This window comes from Equus asinus, chromosome 18 (genome assembly GCF_041296235.1).
Source record: "Equus asinus isolate D_3611 breed Donkey chromosome 18, EquAss-T2T_v2, whole genome shotgun sequence".
Lineage (NCBI taxonomy): Eukaryota > Metazoa > Chordata > Mammalia > Perissodactyla > Equidae > Equus > Equus asinus.
Genome location: NC_091807.1, coordinates 32,867,608 through 32,888,006, shown reverse-complemented (window position 1 = coordinate 32,888,006; position 20,399 = coordinate 32,867,608). Strand labels below are relative to the sequence as shown.

The 20,399-nt window shown below is 43.2% G+C and overlaps 1 protein-coding gene across 17 annotated transcripts in view; it reads left to right on the top strand.

Moving 5' to 3' along the window:
- Positions 1 to 19,994, top strand: part of SETD4 (SET domain containing 4) — a 162,766-nt gene extending 142,772 nt beyond the window's left edge. For 9 of the 17 annotated variants that reach the window (XM_070488832.1, XM_044751110.2, XM_070488833.1 and 6 more), the window contains 9 exons: positions 2,263 to 2,358; positions 6,391 to 6,428; positions 8,845 to 8,933; positions 10,683 to 11,112; positions 13,416 to 13,590; positions 15,258 to 15,339; positions 16,423 to 16,503; positions 18,918 to 19,041; positions 19,711 to 19,994. In XM_070488832.1, the coding sequence (XP_070344933.1) occupies positions 2,331 to 2,358; positions 6,391 to 6,428; positions 8,845 to 8,933; positions 10,683 to 11,112; positions 13,416 to 13,590; positions 15,258 to 15,339; positions 16,423 to 16,503; positions 18,918 to 19,041; positions 19,711 to 19,845 (1,182 nt within the window). In that variant the 5' untranslated portion in view covers positions 2,263 to 2,330 and the 3' untranslated portion in view covers positions 19,846 to 19,994. Of the gene's footprint in view, positions 1 to 2,262; positions 2,359 to 5,432; positions 5,734 to 6,390; positions 7,214 to 8,844; positions 8,934 to 10,682; positions 11,113 to 13,415; positions 13,591 to 15,257; positions 15,340 to 16,422; positions 16,504 to 18,917; positions 19,042 to 19,710 lie in introns of those variants that run through there. The other 8 variants (XM_070488840.1, XM_070488838.1, XM_070488839.1 and 5 more) reach the window with 6 other exon arrangements.
- Positions 19,995 to 20,399: the final 405 nt, after the last annotated feature.

The following is a 20,399-nucleotide window of genomic DNA, read 5'->3' as shown; positions in this document are numbered from 1 at the left end:
ACTCCAGGCTGCCAAAGCGGAATGTGCACACTTAATCACTGTGCCACTGGGCCTGTCCCCCAAAATTTTTATGTTTAATTGTGGTAAAATACATATAACATAAAATTGGCCATTTTTAAGTATACTTCAGTAATGTTACATACATTCACATTTTTGTGCAACCAATCTCCAGAACTCCTTTTATCTTGCAAAACTGGAGTTCTATACCCATTATATAACAACTCCTTATTACCTTCTCCCCCCAGCTCCTAGTAACCATCCTTCTACTTTTTCTTTTCATGACCTTCACTATCTAGATAACTCATATAGGTGGAATCATACAGTACTTGTCTTTTTGTAATTGGTTTGTTTCACTTGGCGTAATGCCCTCAAGGTTCATTCATGTAACACCTGTCAGAAAGTCCTTTCTTTCTAAGGCTAAGTAATATTCCATTGTATATTTATGTATACGACATTTTCTTTATCCATTTATCCGTTAATGATATTTAGGTTACTTCTACCTCTTAGCTATTGTGAATAATGATGCTGTGAATGTGGGTGGACAAATATCCCTTTGAGGCCCTGCTTTCTTTTCTGGATATACATCCAGAATTGTAATTGCTGAATCATATGATAATTATATTTTAATTTCTTGAGGAATCGACATACTGTTTTTCCACAGCAGCTGTACCATTTCACATTCCCACCAACAGTGTGCAGGAGTTCCAGTTTTTCCACATCCTTGCCAACACTTTTTGGTTTCTGTTTTTCTGATAGTAGCCACCCTAATGGGTGTGAGACAGTACCCATTGTGATTTTGATTTGGCTTTCTGTAATGATTAGTGATGTCGAACTCTTTGTATATGCTCTTCAGCATTTGTGTATCATCTTTGGAGAAATATCCATTCAAGTCCTTTGCCTGTGTTTTAATTAAGTCTTGTTTTTCCATCTAGGCATTTACAGCTGTAAATTTCCCTGTCTCACAGTCCTGTAGGCTAGAAGTCCAAAATCAAGGTGTCAGCAGCATCGTGGGTTATGAGGGAAGGATCTGTTCCAGGCCTCTCTCCTTGTAGACGGCTGTCTTCTCCCTGTGTCTCTTCTGTCGTCTTCTCTCTGTGCATATCTCGGTCCAGATTTTCCCTTTTCATAAGGATACCAGTCATATTGGATTGGGCCCACCCTAATGACCTTATTTTAACTTGATTTCCTCTGTAAAGACCTGTGTAGGAAGGCCCGTAGCTAGTGTGTTAAGACTGTGTGGATTATGACCTGCCGAATGAGGAGGGACAAGGCACCCATTCGGGTCGGCACATAGCTCCCTCAGCATCTGAACCCCTGCTTTTGGGGTAGTGAAAACCGTGGGGCCATTTTGATTGAAGGCACAGTTTCAATATAATCGTATAAAAGAAGTAAAGTAAGAAGATTTATTACTTATAGATCCCTAAGATGTGGATGGGGTTTAGAGGGGCTGTCCTCAGTCCCAGGTCATGAGCGAGCAGGAGATAGAGAGCAGTGTAGCAAGCACTTATTATTTATAAGGTGGTTAGGGTGGCGGTCACTAACTTTCTGCAGGCTCAACTCTAAGTGGTTATTTTAACAGGTGCCCCAGGAGAAGCATTGCTGGAACTTGCACAGGGAATCGTAAGCTCAGGTCCTTACCTGAATATCCAGACTCTGGGTGTGAGCAGGGTTGTCATATTGTAAAATGCCTAGGTGAGGGCAACTCCAAATAGCTGTTTTCTCATCATGAGACCCCATCTCTAAATAAGGTCATATTCTGAGGTACTGGGGCCTAGGACTGCAACACATAAGCTTTCGGGTATACAATTCAAGCCGTAATAGGTCCTTTTCTTTACTTTGCTTTCCTTATTGCACTGGACAGAACCACCAGTACAATGTTGAGTAGAAGTGGGGAGAATAGGCATCCTTGTCTTGTTCCTGGTCTTAGCGGGAAAGCACTCAGTTTTTGGTTATTAGGTATGTTGGTTGTAGGTTTTCTGTTCGATATTCTCTATCAGGTTGAGGAAGTTCCTTTCTATCCTTGTTTGCTGAGAGTGTTTGTCAGGAATGAATGTTAGATTTTATCAAATGCTTTTCCTATGTCTCATATGGTTTTTCTTTTTTCGTTTACATTATTCATGTGTGTTAAAATGTATCCCCTTTTGCGATAACACTATCTGAATTGTTTGTGAACACTGGGACAGTTCATCAGAGATTTTCTTTTTAACTGGTCATCTGATTATATGGTGATTTTAATCACTATTTTTTCTTTCCATTGATTAGTGAATGAGAGCTACAAGCCTGAATTTATAGAGCTGAAGAAGTGGCTGAAAGAGAGGAAGTTTGAAGACATGAACTTAACACCTGCCCGTTTTCCAGGTACAGTCTGGCTTTCGACTCTCACTCCCTTTCTCACATGAAAGACGTGTGGGCACAGGTGCCAGGGCAGCGGGGGTGACTCCTGCAGGTGAGCTGCATCCTCTCTGGGAGCAATCTTCTACTGTGCGCCAACCTTCCTGCCTTGGACCTCTAACACTTATTTATACTTCGCCTTGTTCCAAAAATGAATTAAAGTGGCTTGTGGGGAGAAATTCCAGAATGGTGAAATAAAATGAAAAATTAAAAAAAGGAAATAAGAATAGAAAAGTAAGACAAAGGCAGATATAAGGATGACACATAAAAGCCATGACTATTATAAAATCTTGTTGTATGCCTGTCAGAGGTGAGCCACAAATTTGACTCATCTTTCCTCAGCCCAGACAATTGATATGATCAATTACCTGAATCTTCGTGTCGTGTCTACAAAACTAAATTATTTGTCAGCAGAATTCCAGGTATTCCTGGCCCTTAGACTTGCAGGAAATGTCTTCGCTGTGTCCTGATACACCAGACATTTGTGTAAAGTGGTGACTGCTGTCCTCATCAACATACCTACAATGGTTTCATGGGATTTTTCAGACCATGCAGGCTGATGAGATTATCCCATAGGTCAGGTGAATCCAGATGGTTTTCTCAGGGAAGGGAGGTTCCAAACAACCCTCGGAGGTGCTTGTTTTCTGTGGTGTGGCTGGAGGAGAGGAGTCCTTGGAGAGGCCTCAGCATACTGCTCCCTCAGCTGGGTGGTGACTGTGCTTCCCAAGTCTCGGAGGAGGAACCCTCTGGTGGCCACAGCTTCAACAGTCACCTTGGCAGAGGTGGATTAACATTCTCTTCCGGAAGTTGAGTAGCTTGTTGTGGAGGCTGGGTTAACGTTCTTTTCTGGAAATTGAGGATCTTGTTATGGAGTTTGGATTAGCATTCTGTTCTGGAACATTCTCTTAGAGAAGTTGGGCCGCTTGCCATGGGTATGTGTCTGCATACAAGGCCACCCAGCTCTATCCTGAAGTGGGCTGGAGGTAACCAAGGAGACGACCAAGATGCTCTCATAAGGATTTTGGTTCTGCTGTAGCACAGAGACAGTTATGTGAGTGGGGCCTTGAAGTCTGTTTCATAGGGCAGGTGCAGACATCTTTTACCCTATAGAAAAATTAAATCACATGCTTCTGAATGCTCCCCTTGGCCATTAAAATGATTATTCAAGTACCCATTGGGTAATTTCACTTTGAGCAAATTAACTTCCTTATACATCACCCAAGATAGACGATATATCATGTGTGGCCCTGGCCAAGTGAGGTGATGTTTGTAAAGTTGTTCCCTATGCATCAGTTACACGTGATTACATTCGGCTAAAATACTTGATTTGAGCCATTTTCTAATAGGGCTGCTCTTACTTTATGTTGGTGAACCATAATTGTCAGCCTCCAACAGAATGTTTAACTTTCTGTTTTTGTGTGTCAGGGAACAATCAGTAAAAGCCATTCTGTTAGATTTGACTGGTTGGAGTTCTTCATGAGATGATCAAGAGAAAATAGTGTCAGGAGTAGACTTGTGCTAAGGCCTGCCTACTCCTCCATGTACTTTGTCCTGAGAAAGATAGGTTTAACATTAGCAAGAAGGAATTGGCATATGGTTTAAATGGAATGCCTGAAAATAAGTTCTCTGTCTATAATTTGGAGCAGTGAAGAGTTACTGTTTATGAAAGGAAACATCTCTCCCGTGGCCCATCCACAGAGTCATGGGCATATGGGAGCTAGAGAGCACAACGGTTGGGTAGTGATCAGAGCCCACTCCTTACAATTCTAGGGGTAAGGAAGCTTCTGTCTTAGCTCGGCTGCTACAACAAATTGCCGTAGACTGGGTGGCTTAAACACCAAGTTATTTTTCACAGTTCGGGAGGCTGGGGAGTCCAGGACCATGGTTCAGGCAGATTCTGTGTCTGGTGATGACCAATTCCTGGTTTGCAAATTGCCGTCTTCTCCTTGTGTTCTCACATGGTGGAGAACAGGGAGCTGGAGCAAGCTGTCTTCTCTCTTCCTGTAAGGGCACTATATGCCACTTATGAGGGCTCCATGCTTATGACCCAATCACTTACCAAAGGCCCCACCTCCTGATGCCATCACATTGGGGGTTAGGATTTCAACACATGAATTTAGAGGGACACAAACATTCAGTCCATAACACCTTCCCTAAGTGCTTTATGTATCCTTGGCTCTTAATCAGTGTATGATAGGAGGGAACAAAATTCCGGGGAATTAATCTTAGTTGGTGGAGGGGCAAGGTATGGCTCCTAGGTTGCAAGCAGGATTCAGCCTGTAAGATTCTCCGCTTATTCATGCTTTGGGAACTGATGCCAGTATTTCCTTGTACCACCAAAAACACTGGCCAAATCTGGGCCTCCATAGTGGATATATGATAGTAAAAATTTTATGGCAATGAGAAGTCTGTAATAAGCTTTCCTTTTGTAGGATTTGTTTTTTTTCTTTTGAGGAAGATTAGCTCTGAGCTAACATCTGCTCCCAATCCTCCTCTTTTTTTTTTTTTTTTTTTGCTGAGGAAGACTGGCCCTGAACTCACATCCATGCCCATCTTCCTCTACTTTATATGTGGGACACCTGCCACAGCATGGCTTGCCAAGCAGTGCCATGTCCATACCCGGGGTCTGAACCGGTGAACCCCAGGCCACTGAAGTGGAACGTGTGCACTTAACTGCTGCCGGCCCATCCTTTTATAGGATCTTAATGGCCACTTCCTACTTTGCCTAGTATATCTGGAATAAAATGATAATAAATGTAGGTTACTGTGATTTGTGATATTGAACACTGTATTGTAGAAATATAAAGTATCTTCCAGATTTGTTCCATATGCCAGGTTCTGTTCATCTATATGTTTGGAGAGAAATTTCTACTTAAAGTAGCCCATGAGTCTTTTAAAGGATGACCTCATAGAAAAAAATCCTCCCATTAGTAGTTGATTCCGGGAGGGGTTGTGGCCCATGGGAATGATTAGCTCGACCCTGGGACACAGAGAAGAAATTAACTAAGTTCTTAAAACCAAAACCGTGTGTCTAGGCTGACACTATGCTTCTGGGTGGGGAGATGAGTTAGGACTCATCAAATCAAACTTGCTAGACTCCGGATTCAGGACTCAAGGCAGGAATTCCCTCCCTGAACCAGGAGCTTCTGGTAGTCCTGCAGGAGTTGACCTTTGCTGAATTATATTCTCTTCCAGCTGGGAGAAAAAAGGTCAAGAACTATGAATTTGAAAGAATGAATACTCTAGACCCGATATAATGATTATAGGTCATATTTCACGAACGCCTGTCAGAAAAGCTGTCGTCTGACTGTGGTGCAGGAGGGGAGCCTTGGGCCTAGAGAGGTAAACTTCTGGATGTTGTTGGTGGTGACGGTGCACCTGGTGAAGTTACTGTTGTGACTTGCTCTGGCCAAGGCCTTGGCTCCCAGGGAGCAGCTGGCCCTGGATCTGCCCTGCCAAGCTCATCCAGTCAAGGAGAGTACATCTGATGGGTTGCCTGGTCGGGGAGGGAAGAGTGTCGTCTGCAGGCTTTGTGGGACCTGTGTGGGCTTACTGGTCAGCCAGTCAGAGAGCTCTCAAGATCCTCACTGGGGAAAGCTGGGTCTGGTAGTGGGTAAAAGTGGGCTGAGGATCCAGCCTCTGAGGGTGGGTGGGCGTTAGGAGTAGACGCCCCCACCACAGCTGGTAGGCCCCAGGGGAGAGAGTAGTGCTTAAAGGTTCCTGTAAGAGCCCAGCAGCCGATCTGTATAAAGTGAAAGACCTTTAGGTCTCCTCTCTGAAGCTTACTTTGCCCTTTGAGGACTGTAAACCCAAAGGAGGTCAGGACATTTTCCACATAGCTTCTTAATCTTCTCTTTCCCCTGCTAGTCAAAGGATGCGAGACGTCAGCTTCAGCTTTGCGGGCTTTTGAAGTTCATTCACATGTTTTATGCAAAACGGTATCTCTAAGACCTTGAAGATATAGTGGGATTTACCCTTTTTCTCTCTTTGTGTTTCTAGGTACTGGAAGAGGGCTGATGAGCAAAATATCCCTGCAAGTGAGAACTCTCTTATCCTTGAAACCCAATGTAGATTTGCTGCTTTGTTTTGTGGTTCAAATCAAGTGAAGTAAAAATATTTCAGACGTGCAGGCATTTTTTACCTAATGGATATGTTTGAATACAGTTCTGTCTGTTAGGATTAAGTTAGCTGTATATAAGAGACAAACTGAAAGTAACAATGCTTGAACAGAGCATAAGTTTATTTTGCTGTCATGTACTCAAGCCTGGATAGGCAGACCTGGCTGGTATGCTGTCCTATGGCCATCAGAGACCCAGACTCCTTCCCAGCTCTCTGTCTGTGTAGATGGAGCCCTGCACCCCAGATCCAGGGTGTGGCTCCTAGAGCTTGAGCAACAGAAAGGAGCAAGGGGGTGAAGACGGGCAGATTTTCTCCTGTCAAGGAAATTCCACTCCCCTTCTCTCTGCCAGCGACCAGGTCCGTGTCTCCAGCCAGCTATGAGGGAGGTGGGATGGGTCCTCCTTTCCCTAGCACAGTGCCCTCCAGATTGGATTGTGTTAGTGCAGAGGGGGAGAGAAGGCACATTGGGGTAGGCAACTAGCATGCTCTGCCTCAAGATTTTATAAATCAGATCATATTTTCAATGTGCCGGGGCAGGGAGCTGCTCTCCTCTGAGAGGCCGTGCATAGTATAGTAAGTAGAGCCTGAGCAGGCAGAGGGGAGGTGGCCTCGGCGTGCCCCAGGATTGCCTTGAGCTTGCTGTGGCACCTGGAGTGAGGCTCCTAACCCTTGGCTTCTGTTTCCTCACCTGGAAAACGAGCAGGTAAATGACATAGATGACCTCCAAGGGTCATTTTAGTTCTTTTCATGCTGTTAAAGGACATCTAGTGCACGATTTTCTGTAAAGCTAGAAATTAATTCCTTAATTTATTTTTAATTATTTAAAATTACTTTTAGTTCTTTAATTTATATAAAACCTAGCTGTGAACGTTTGTTAGCCTAAAGAATGGTAGCTTTTAATGTTGTGATTCTGCTATACTATTTTTATTATTCAAAAATTTTTCATTGTGGTAAAACATACATGATTTTACCATCTTAGCCGTTTTTAAATGTACAGCTCAATAGTATTAGGTACATCCACATCGTTGTGCAATATTTTTATTTTTTGAGGGGAAGTATAATTAACTTTAATCTGTAGCAGAATTTGGGGAGGAGAGATGTACCTCTTATGTATATAGTAGTAATTATGGGTAGTTTTTGTTTAGATCATGAAATAAGTGGAAGTTGTTTTATGTGTACTCGTAAATGTGGCTTTTTTGTTAAACTTTTTGAAAATTGAGATATATTTTACACACAGCAAATGTACAGATTTTAAATGTCCAGTTTAATGAGTTTTGATTATGAAGAGATTTACCACAATCAGGTTACAGAACATTTTATTAAGTGACTGTTTTCAAAATCAGAAAGTCATGTGACATTGGAATAGGAAGGGACTGTAGTGATCGTCCAGCTTAATCTGGATTTATAGATGAGGAAACCAGAAATTGAACCCAGAAGACTTTTGCTGAGATTTTTAACCAACTAGGATGCCTGTTATAATAAAAGCAGGATCTTACATATAGTTTCTTAGTGCTTTATTTGATTCTGGGGTCTATTACTTGACATCTTAATTTTTTTTTTTTAAAGATTTTTTTTCCTTTTTCTCCCCAAAGCCCCCCAGTACATAGTTGTATATTCTTCGTTGTGGGTCCTTCTAGTTGTGGCATGTGGGATGCTGCCTCAGCGTGGTTTGATGAGCAGTGCCATGTCCGCGCCCAGGATTCGAACCAACGAAACACTGGGCCGCCTGCAGCAGAGCACGCGAACTTAACCACTCGGCCACGGGGCCAGCCCCCTTGACATCTTAATTCTTCTTTGTGTTTCTTCTGTCTCTGAGGGGGAGGACTGAAAACTATACTTTTGCAGGTGGTAAAACGAGACCCTTGTGCTGGGTGGCCTGCCCTTTCTTTAGCTTATGGGTGTAGGTTGTACATAGAGTAGGCCATTGACTGGAATGGCCTGGACACATGGATTTCACCAGATAGAATTTTTCTGCCTGTTTCCCGTAGGTAGCACTATTTCCTGTCATAGGAAGATGAAGGAACAATTTTATTTGAGTTGTTGGAGTGTTAGCGCATTCCTTTCTGGTGAATGATTGACTGGTGGTAGGTGTCAGTCACGTAATTAACCTTTAATTCTTGCTGAGGCTGTAGTACCTGGCGCTGGAGCAGGCTTGCCTGCATCTGCTGACTCAGGGACTTGGGAGCCAGTCCGTTGGTTGGCTCTTTGGTGGTCTGTGGTTGGGTTATCCCGGGTTCTTAGTGGGTGATTGTGGAATCAAGGACTTGAAAAGACTTATACTCGCAGGTCCTTTCCAAGCATGGGTGTTCTAAACTTTCCTTTCTTTTCGGTGAGGAGGGACAGATGATTATTTCATTGCCTGAGAGTTGCCTGCTCACCACGGACACAGTGATCAGAAGCTACTTAGGGGCGTACATTGCTAAGTAAGTGACTGCACATATGCTTATCTGGTGCAAGGGCTTCTCCTTTAAAGTCTGTATCATTGGCAATGTGTCATCTAAGGCATGGTTCATGAGGACCCAGCCTTTTTGTGTAGATAATAAATATCTGAAATGGTTCGAAAGGTTTACTCTGATCTATGAAGTTGGTACTTAATTCAATGTAAACTGCATTTTTAATGTTTTTAATAGGCTGCCTGGGATGCAGGTTTGAATCCTGATCTATCACTTCCTAGAGAATGAAGATTGAATGGGATAACAGATGTAAATGACAGCTGAGTGCCTTGACTCCCAGCAGTCCATTCTCTCCCATCATAGTAGATCCTGACAGATGTTAGTTACTCGCTTTTATTTTTACCCTTATTGTACTTGCTTGAATTCTCCTTCAGCTAAGAAGAGCTGTTGACATTACGAAAGGTTTAGTTTATTTAGCGTAGAAGAGAGGAGGCCAACATGGGAGCTGAGAACTATTTTTCTGGCTTATCTTATATTGGGCCTTTGTTATATTGGGGGACTTTCTGAGGACAGAATGAGTGATATCCTTAGTAGAAGGGGTTTCTATATTATGGGAGTTGGAAGATTGTATTGTTTCTTAACCCGGGGTAAGTTCTGGACCTTTTTCCCCCTGCCATATTTTTATTTATTAATTTTTTTTTTGAGGAAGACATCCATGCCCGTCTTACTCTACTTTATATATGGGACGCCTACCACAGCATGGCTTGATGAGCAGTGCCATGTCCACACCCAGGATCCGAACCGGTGGACCCTGGGCCCCCAAAGCGGACTGTGAGAACTTAACCACTGTGCCACTGGCCACCCCCCCGCCCCCCGCCATATTTTTTAAGAGGGCTGATGTATCTTCATTGGCCTGAGTAGAAGCAAGGATCCTCTTTATATTAACATTTACTGTATTATTCTGAAATTCTGAGTAGAAAGTATGGTAATATAGGAATCTGGACTTTGAAGGTTAATGAAAACTTTTCTAAATATATTTCGTGCAACATGACATCTTTTTATTGGTAAATAAAAATACTGCAATGTATAATTTGCAGTAGAGTGGGTAAGTTTAGGAACAAAAGCTTTAGAACTGTAACAAGTGTGTAATGAGCATATTCAGTTTTCTATGCAGGCTGGTATCTTACAATAGAACTTTCTGCAGTGATCGTGATGTTTCACCCTTCATTGACCATGGTGGTAGCCACTAGCCACATAGGGCTGTTGAGCACTTGAAATGTGGCTTGTGTGACTGAGGAATTGAATTTTCAGTATTATTTAATCTTAAATAATTAAAGTTGAGATAGCTGTGTGTACCTAGTGGTTACTGTATTGGAGGGACAGGTCTAGGTTCTTCCCACCAATTTTCTTCCCTAACAAGTTTTCATCCTTATCTAGGTGAAACCAGTGGACTTCCAGCAAAAGCGTTAAAACTAGAGAACCAACTTGGAAGCAAAGAGGTCTTTTGCAAAAAAGAATCTCTTGCAAACAAGCTGGAGCTCGTGTTAGTGAGTCAGTCCTTGTGTCCGGGTGACTGAGTGCTTGTACTGGGGTGCGCTCCTGAGCAGAAAGCGCTGAGGAGGGAAGACCTCTCTCGGGTGCACTGAGCAAACCTGAGTGCTGGCAGTTCGGCCACAGTCCCTCTGGGGACAGAGCAAACCGCTAGGATGTCTATAACTCTTGCTTACTCCATATTTTGAATAAAAGTAATTCCTTTAATTCGGTTTTTAATTTTAAAAGGTGGCAGCCTCCTCTGTCTCCTCTTCTGGCTCTCTGCACCTTTTTGGTTGCAGAAAAGCATGCTGGGGACCGGTCTGTCTGGAAGCCTTACCTGGAGGTTTTACCGAAGGCCTACACCTGCCCTGTTTGTTTGGAGCCGGAAGTGGTGGATCTTCTTCCCAAACCATTGAAAGCAAAGGCCAGAGAACAGAGAACCCGCTTGCAGGAGTTCTTTACTTCCTCCAGAGACTTTTTCTCTTCCCTGCAGCCTCTATTTTCCGAGGCTGTTGAGAGCATCTTTAGCTACAGTGCCTTCCTGTGGGCTTGGTGCACCGTCAACACCAGAGCTGTGTACATGAAGCCCAGGCGGAGGCGATGCTTTTCCGCAGAGCCAGACACCTACGCGCTCGCTCCATACCTGGATCTGCTCAATCACAGCCCAGACGTCCAGGTGAGAAGTTGACAAGAGGACACAGGTTCTGTTTGGATAGGAAGGACTCCAGCATGTAGAACTTGTGACTTTGAATCCTGAGTGAAACCACAGGGAAAGGTGTAGCTGGCTTTGGGCAAACCCCCCTGCTGTCAGGTACGCTCCTGTCTTTCCTCCTGACCCTTCCTGGTGTCCTTTTCCTCTGCCCGTTTTCACACTCTGCTCTCCAGAGACTTTTGTTGTATCCCGTGGACTGGCTTACCCAGCAGCCCGCCCCTTCTTCCCCCACCCTAGTACAGAGTCCTTCCTGTCTCCTCCTTGTACACTTGGAGACACTACTGTCAGCAGTTATTTTTGCTGTGATCCCTGATTAACCTGCTCCTTCCCCCTCTGAACTCTACAGTCTTAGGAGTTGGGGACTTTGCCTCGTTCCTTCTTGTAACCCCAGTGATCAGTGCAGGGCCTGGCACGTGGTCGGCGTCTAGTAAATGCTTAACAAATGGCTGAATGTTTGTGGGGAGAAGGAGCCTGGGAAATGATGAAAGAATCCCACTCTGGGAGACACTCACAGATCTCTTCTTCCCCAGCCCTCCTCCCCTGTGGCTCATAAAGGAGGTGATTATTTCTTTAGGGCATGTTGCGGCAAAGCCTGCTTTGAGGGCAAAGGGTGTTGTATGCCGCCTCACCTGTGACCCATTCACGGTACTCTTGGGGCACGCTGCCTGGGACCCGTGCTCCTGCTGTCCTCTTCATGCCCCACACCACCCTGAGAAGATTGATGATGCCTGGTTAGCCCACATGCCAGTGAGAGGAGAGTGTAGGGAGGCCCCTATTGTGCTTTCTTAGGCCAGGACAATTTCCTTGCTTGTCTGTCTTTTGCTTTTGTAGAAAGATGCATCTCTAACAACATGAATCACAGGTGACTGAGGTTACAAGTATGTTTACGTGGTTGATATCAATGAAATAATGTTGGGGGTGTGTTGTACAACAGGGTGCTGGTCTCAGGGACTCAGTCCCCATTGGCTTGACCTTTTTTTTTATTGGGTTGTTAGTGCTCCAAACCAGTGTTTTTATAGTTGTGTTTAGTGGCACTGCAAACTACAGCCTGTAGGCCTGTGGTCTGGGGACCCTAGCAAAGCCTAAAATATTCACACTCTGGCCCTTTATGGAAAAATATTGCTGACCTCTTGTCTAGAGTGTGTTGCAGGGGCCAGCCTGGTGGCATAGTGGTTAAGTTCATGTGCTCTGCTTTGGTGGTCCAGGGTTCATGGGTTCTGCTCCGGGATGTGGACCTGTATACTACTCGTCACGCCATGCTGTGGTGGCATCCCATATACAAAGTAGAGGAAGATTGGCACAGATGTTAGCTCAGGGCCAATCTTCCTCACATACACAAAAAAGTAGAGTGTACTGCAGCTGACTTTTGGCATGAAACTCTAAACCATGGTCCTGATCTCTTGTTGATGCTGCAAGCTAAGGAATTCAGCCTGTTACTCATCCTCATCTCCCTGGGACTGGCTGCTCAGAAAGGAGACCTCAGTACCCACTCCTTATTGTGGGGGAGCAGTTAGTTCTTCTTGGGTTTTTTTCTTCTATACCTGTTAACTAACAAAATTGTCCCCAAATCCGTATGATGGCATCAGCCAATGTCACAGTTACAACTAAGATCACACAGCTTTTGAGCTGTTGTAAGACCTGAAATTTCCTATGCTGCCTTGACATCTTTGGGCCTCGCAGGCCCCGAAGGCCTGACCCTGAGTTTGCCTGCTCTCACCAGATATTCCCCCCACCTAGGGGGAAAGGCTTCCCCTCGGCTAGTCTCCCTATCACCTGGGCCAGCCGTCCCTGACCTAGTCCTTGACCTAACAGGTTTCACCTCCTTGCCAGCCCTTGAAATTATTCAAAAAGCAAATCACATCTTCCTACGGGAACCGGGGGTCATCACATCCTCTCGTTACTGCAAAGCCTGCTTCCCATGGCCCCTGCTGGTCCCTCTGCTCCCGAGTACAGCCCCTGTCTGGTCATTGCATTGTTGCTGCATCCTCTACCCCAGGCTGTATATGTGGCTAATAAACTGCTGTCAGTCTCATCAGTCTGTTGTCAGGTGTAGTGTGTTTGGCAGGATCCTAAGACCCCTCAGGCAGGACTCCCTCCCTCACCGATGGGGTGAACAAAAGAGGCTGACGTGCAGTTGTGGCATTGTTTTCCACATGTGGCTGAATTCAGGGATGAGTGTTTGAAAGCTGCATCTGGCTTAAATTAATCTTAATCTTTTTAGTTTTGTGGTTAGCTTTAAAAAAACCTTTAACAACTTTCCTTTCTAGGTGAAAGCAGCATTTAATGAGGAAACTCGCTGTTATGAAATTAGAACAGTTTCAAGTTGTAGAAAACATGAAGAGGTATTCATCTGCTATGGCCCTCATGATAACCAACGGCTACTCCTGGAATATGGATTTGTTTCCATCCACAACCCTCATGCTTGTGTTTATGTCTCAAAAGGTTGAAGTCAACTTTGTTCTTACCACTAAGATGATAGGATTTCCCCCCCCATCTGGGGATGTATTTATTTTGTTTTAATAAAAATGGCAAAACCTTACAATGTACATCATTAATTTTCTCCCAGGCAGGGTGGCCTTACTCTTATTGACCATGTAATTTTAATGTTGAAGTAAAAACAACAAAGCGTTGATCTTTATTGATGGTGGGAAGAACCGAGAAATGTTTTATTGCATCAGGTCAGATGATAGGATGGAAGAAAAGGAAAACTGCAAAGGAGATAAATACAGTATTAATAGATGGAAAGAAATGGAAATCTTTATACTGAGACATTGTCGCTGTCACTAAGGATAGAATAGAATTAGCAACGAATTAAAAAATACTTATTAAGCACCTACCATGTGTAAGGCATTGTGCTAATCACAGAGGTGAGTACCTTACACATCCCTTGTCTTCAGAGTTCAGTGTCATGATGCAAGGTTGATTTCATTTCTGCTCTTTTGTGACTTACTAGCCATCATCATTGGTATGACTTTTTAAAATAATAATTTAGCTCGTAAATTCGTGCTGTGAAAATTCCAAATATAATATTAAAAACGGTACATAGAAGACTGATGTTTTTCCTCTCCTGAAGCAGCAGACAAACAGTTTTCTGGGCCATGAAGAAATGGCCAGAGATTGACCAAGTGTATAATTTGAGGTGGTTTTAATATAAGTTCTAGTGGAAAGAGAAACTTGGTCAAGGTGATATTACTGCATCCTATCAGCAGAATAATAATGTTATTTCTCAAAATAAAAATAGAAAAGCAGGGGGGCTGGCCCCATGGCATAGTGGTTAAGTTCTATGCGCTCTGCTTTGGCAGCCCAGATTCATGGGTTCAGATCCTGGGCGTGGACCTACACCACTCGTCAGCTGTGCTGTGGTGGTGACCCACATATGAAGTAGAGGTAGATTGGCACAGATGTTAGCTCAGGGACAATCTTCCTCAGCAGAAGGAAAAAGCAAGGCAAAAACTGGGCCTCGCTGGGTCTCTTAGAAAACTAGCTTTGAGATTAGTGTCATATTATCAGAGTAATCTTCAGATTGATGACCATGAAATATTGATTGGTCAAATGATTCGAATAAAATTGACATTTAATTGTTTTTGCATTTAAAAAATAAAAACAGAGAAATATAAAAAGAACTTTTAAAAATAGAAAAATCTCTCATTATCCTTCTACCCCAAATAAGCTCTGTTAACTTTGCATGTTCACTTTCAACTGTTTGTGATTGTAATCACTCACATCCAGACAGTTTTGAATTCTGACTTTTAAACACTTAATATTGTAAACATTTCCTCATGTTTGTACAGAATGTAGACTTTTGGTGAGTGAACTTCTCAGCGGTCCTGCTGATGTCTTAATTACCTGGTTGTTGCCTGATTTGCTTAGGGAGCATGAGCTGAGATTGGGGACGTTTTCTCCCCTGCCTTGGAATTCTTTTAGCTTTTCAAGGAGTAGATAATGACCTCATTGACTTGGCTCTGAAAAATAGACTTTTTTGGTGTGAATTAGGTCAAACTCTTTACGTATGTCTTGATTGCTAATGAGAAGGAAAATAACTTGAGAAGGAAAGGCCCACACTTTTGTTGGAATGACACCCTAATTCTTGTTCTGTTTTTTTTATGCAGATATACTTGTTAAATATCTTCCATCAACAGATAAACAGATGAAGAAAAAGATTTCCATTTTAAAGGATCATGACTTTATAGAGTAAGTGTTTTTCTCTCTCGCTCTCAAAATTATTCCTTCAGGAAATTTTGATGAAAAAATTGAGGGTTAGGGTTTTTTTTTTTTTTCTTTTTCTGAGGAAGATTTGGCCTGAGCTAACATCTCTGCCAGTCTTCCTCTATTTTATATGTGGGACACCACTGCAGCATGGCCACTGCCGAGCGCTGTAGGTCTGCGCCTGGGAACCAAACCTGGGCCACTGAAGTGGAGCGTGCCAAACTTAACCACTAGGCCATGGAGCCCACCCCCATGGTTAGGGTTTTTGTAGGTGTGAGAGCTATCCTGACTTGTACCAGTTGACAGTTAGGTGTTTATTGAGCACCTACTCTGTACAGTAAATTGTGCTTGATGTTGTGGGGCACACAAGGAGCATAAGATACTTTTCAAGAAACTTATTTGGGGACATAAGATACAAGCTTGAAATGTTAAATTATTGTACCAAAAGAGAGCCCTGCATGTATTGATTGGTGTCCCAGTGTGAGCTTGTCTCTAGCATGTGGTCAGGTGGGATGGCCTTGGGCTCCTACCTGCAGGCCAGGCTGGCCCTCAGTCACTCAGCCACATGGTGCAGGCTCTTGGGGTGGGGGGCAGGGCTAGGTGATTCCACTCCAAATGGGGTAAACAGGGTTCAGGGTTCTCTCTTTCAAACTTTCTTCTGTAGATAAAATTAAGTTTTAAATAATGCAGCGAAGGGTGAGTGCAGTCCAGCTGTCGTGGCTGCCATTTGTTTGGCATCCAGGATAGTCCAGATTCTTCATCGTTCGTATCACTGTGACATGTGACACATGCCCTCTTGCTGTGGCCCATCATCCACGTTCAGCTTCTTACTGAATTAATTGGAAAATAGCTTTTTCTTCTTTTTTTTAAAATATAAAGAATTTTCTGTTACTCAGGCTTTATTCTTAAATATTTGCAGACTTATTTTTCTCTTTTGTCTTTGTGACCAAGATTGCAGGTTACATAATGGTTAGCCCCATTAAAAAAATGTTTGGCTCTTCAACCATTTGCCATGTGTCATGAGGTACCGAAATGATGGATTTGTTGTTATTTGTTTTTCTGCTTTAGAAATTTGACATTTGGATGGGACGGGCCATCCTGGAGGTTGCTCACAGCTCTCAAGTTGTTATATCTGGAAGCTGAAGAGTTGTAAGTTTTATCTGTGTTGGTCATGAGCTGTCATTACAGTCTGGACATGATTTTGTGGGTTTTTCAGCTTACGTTCAATACCCAGCCTGAGAGGAGAAGGGAATTCCGTTGTTTGTTGAGGTTGCTTATTCTTTATGTAAGTTGCCTATGTCATGAGTTTTTCACTTCTAAGTTTTCACCATTTCTGGAATTTTGGTTTTAGAGTCATAATCAGAGTACCTGGTCCTGAGAACTCTTTAGTCTCTACTCAGATATTTCCCCCTGGTGACCTGCAGCTGATTGTTCAGGGTCAACACTTCAAAAAGTGTGGGCATTGGCACTGTTTAGAGGAAAATCTCTGAGTGGGTAGGGTTTTCGTGGGAGCCAGCAGAGCTCCTGAGCAGGGGCCCCACCTGACTCTGCCCTGGGGGCAGATCGAGACCCTTGCTCCAGAAGAGGCCTGGATGTTTCCATGGAGGAGGTAGGCGGAGGAGACCCCAGTGTAGACTCGCATCCTGGTCAGGCTCCTTAATATTTCCTTGAGGCTGTGGGTCCTTCCCCCAGCGTGGTAAGAACTGTGCCCTCCCCAGCTCTGGAGCTCCTTCAGTCTGGGTCCTTGTTAAGGAGTCATGGGTAATGCCCACCACTTAGTTTCTCTCACTGAGCCCTTGCTATGTGTGGAGGACTTCCTGAAGATGGTGACACCCCCCTTGAGCAGTTGCAAGGATTAAATGAGATAATGTCTAGGAATAGCCCTTAACACAGTGCCTAGAAGGAGTTGGTGCTCATTCAGTGATGCTTGTTGTGTTATGGTTTATGGTATTGCTTCCTTCTTTTTCTGTAGGGACTTGGGGAGAAAAATTACTCCCCGATCTCACACCAGAAATAGTTGAGTTTGTTCTCAGCAGATGGTTTGTATTATCTTACAGTCACTGTGAATTCTGTCTCTATGTTTCTTTTCTTTTTTTACTGTTCACTAGAAAACTTAAGAGGCAAATATGTGGTCCATCCAAATGTGCAGGATTTTAAGGCATACAATTTATCCTGAGTGTATCTTATCTTTCTTCTTCTCATCTTCCCTTTGTCTTATTTTCCCCTGTCCATTCATCTTACATTCTGTTTTATCTCATGGGTACCCATGTAAGCTTCCTTAAATCCTTCTTGGAAATCAGTATGAGTCCTTTCCATGCATGTCAACCTCGAATTAAATGAAACAACTGGATGTTTCTCAGAGGTCATCCTCAGGCCTCTTTTCTTCCCTTCGAGTTATTTCCAACTGTCTGGAATGGTGTGGCAGAAAGAGAACGTGGTTGGGATTCTGCCTGACATGTGTTTGCAGCAATTACTGCCTCTCCTAAGCTTTGTCACTTAGAGTGAGTTCTTTATCATTCCCGATTCTCAGTTTCTTTGTGTCTAATGTAGGGATAATAATGCCTTCTTTGCCCGGTAATTGTGAAGCTTAAATTAGATAATGGTTGTGTATGAAACACTGTGCCTGGCACATAGTAATTTCCTTCCTTCCTTGCTTTCTTTCCTGAGAATTTATCTATTCCTGAGGTTTCAACCATCGTCTCTAAAGCTGAAGACTTAAGACTTTACTCCCTTTGTGGCTTGTTGGCTGTTCTGAATTTCTAAGTGACCTATGTGTATGTCCACTCTGATGTTACCTTACCCCTTCCAAGCCACTTCCACTCCCGAATTCTCCGCATCCAGCGTCTGTTCCTCCACCCTCCTCCTCCCTGGTTCCTACTTCTTCCTGGTGTACAGATTTTTCTCTGCCACCTTCTGGCTCTGCATCCTGCTGTGGCTCCCCTTTGCCTACCCTGAAACACCTACACTCTTCTGCCTGCAGAAAGTTGGCCCCACCTGCCCACTCAACCCGATTTCCTCCCAACTTTCATAATATAAAGTGGGAATGCCCTGCACGTAGAGGAAGGCTTCACGGTAGATTCCTCCTCCCATCTGTAGAGCATTTTACTTTGTGAAATGTGTCCCATTCAGTTTGCCATATTTGAGGAAAGACTGTCCCTTGAAGAGAGGAAGCACTGCCGCCTATGCTCTGTAGTCCCTAGTCCTTGGGGCCATGGACTCCCCTTCCTGTCCTGTCTCCTGCTCTATTCCTGTGGCTGGTGGATGTGACTCACTCACTTACTTGCCGGACACAGGGTTGGGATGATAAAATTCAGTCCCTGCCTGCAAAGAGTGCCAGTCCCCTTGCTTCTTATTTTCAGATGTTCCTTCTTTCTTATGTACCTTGTCTGCTTCAGCACAGGAACTGCATGTGGCGGGAGGTTTGGGGAATCTCCTTATGGAATGACTTTTACTATGATTCTGGAAAAATAGAAAAAAGAGTTTTGTGTTGTGTTGAAGTGTAAAAGCCTTCTTTATTTTTTGAGAGCCTGCTGAAATGATCTTACTCAACGTTTTGGTTCTAGTACGTGCTGGAAAAAAGTACTTCTTGGGGAAATAATTTCAGATACAAATGAGAAGACAAGTTTGGACGTAGCCCAGAAAATATGCCGTTATTTCATAGAAGAGACTAATGCTATGCTTCAGAAGGTATGTTTCTAGAATATTGCATCATTTTCTTGAAGAAGTGTTTTGATTAAGAAGTTACTTATTTTGTGCCTGTTGGATAGGGATAGTACACCTTATCAGGGCATTGTTTAATGCTTTACATAGATGAACGTTGATGTAATTTCTGTTTTTTGACTATTTTTTTTATCTACACCTTTTAATAGGTGAAGTTGTTACATGAATTCTTGGTAATAAATTTTTAAGTACTCTTTGTTTTTTATTTTTATGTAGTAAATGTTTTAATTAAATGAGAAATCACTCATTTGAGTGAAAACATTGCTGGATTAAAAAATAATTTAAATGAACCTTGAAGGCATTATGCTAAGTGAAGTAAACCGGAATACAAAAAGACAAGTATTGTATGATCCCCCTTACATAAGGCATCTTGAATAGGCAAATTCATAGAGACAGAAAGTAGAATAGCGGTTACCAGGGGTTTGGGGAGGGTGAGATGGTAGTTAGTGTTTCATGGATACAGAGTTTCAGTTTGAGATGATGAAAAAGTTTTGGAGATGTGTAGTGGTGATGGTTACATAACATTGTGAGTGGACTTAATGCCACTGAATTATACATTTCGGAGTGGTCAAATGGTAAATTTTATGTTTGTGTATGTTTTACTACCATAAAAAATCATTTAAAAATAACTTCCAGGTTTCTCGTATGAAAGCTGAAGAAATCGCTTTGATAAACCAGCTTACTTTAGTGGAAACATTGTGGACAGAAGAACTAAAGATTCTCCAGGCATCTGCTGGGATCCTCAACAATTTGCAAACAGCTTTTACATAACTTCACCCAAGTGTGTTTGATCACCTCCTGTGGTGGGTGTGGCTTCTTAAATGTTTTTAAACTTCCTTAAACATTTTTAAACTAAGGTTCTTTTATATAGAATCATTTACAGTCAATGAACAGCTTCTATTAAACAATTGTGTACTTAATCCTTTTCTTTTTGCTTTTCTTTGTGTGTGGGGTGGAGTGGTGGCTGCTCCTAGGACACGGAAGGATATCTCTAGGGGGCAGAGCAGGCTCTGGGATCCCAGAGCTGTGATCGAAGAACAATGTGCCATCCTCATGGTACTTTTAATACTCAAAATAAACAAGAGTTCCTAAGGAAGAAGTCTGAGGAAAGTACTGAACTGTAATGAGAGAGAGAGAGTGCGAGAGCCAGGAGCCAGCCTGGGGCTGTGTGTGATCTTTCACTGGGTGTCTGGCTTCTTATCTGACTCAGCAGCTGTAAAAGGGAAAGTAGTTGTGCTTCTAGATGCTCTGATACCATCTGGTTGAGTGGCATGTTGGTGGTGGGTGGCTTTGGGTGGGGGTTGTTGGGCAGTGCTTGGCGGTCC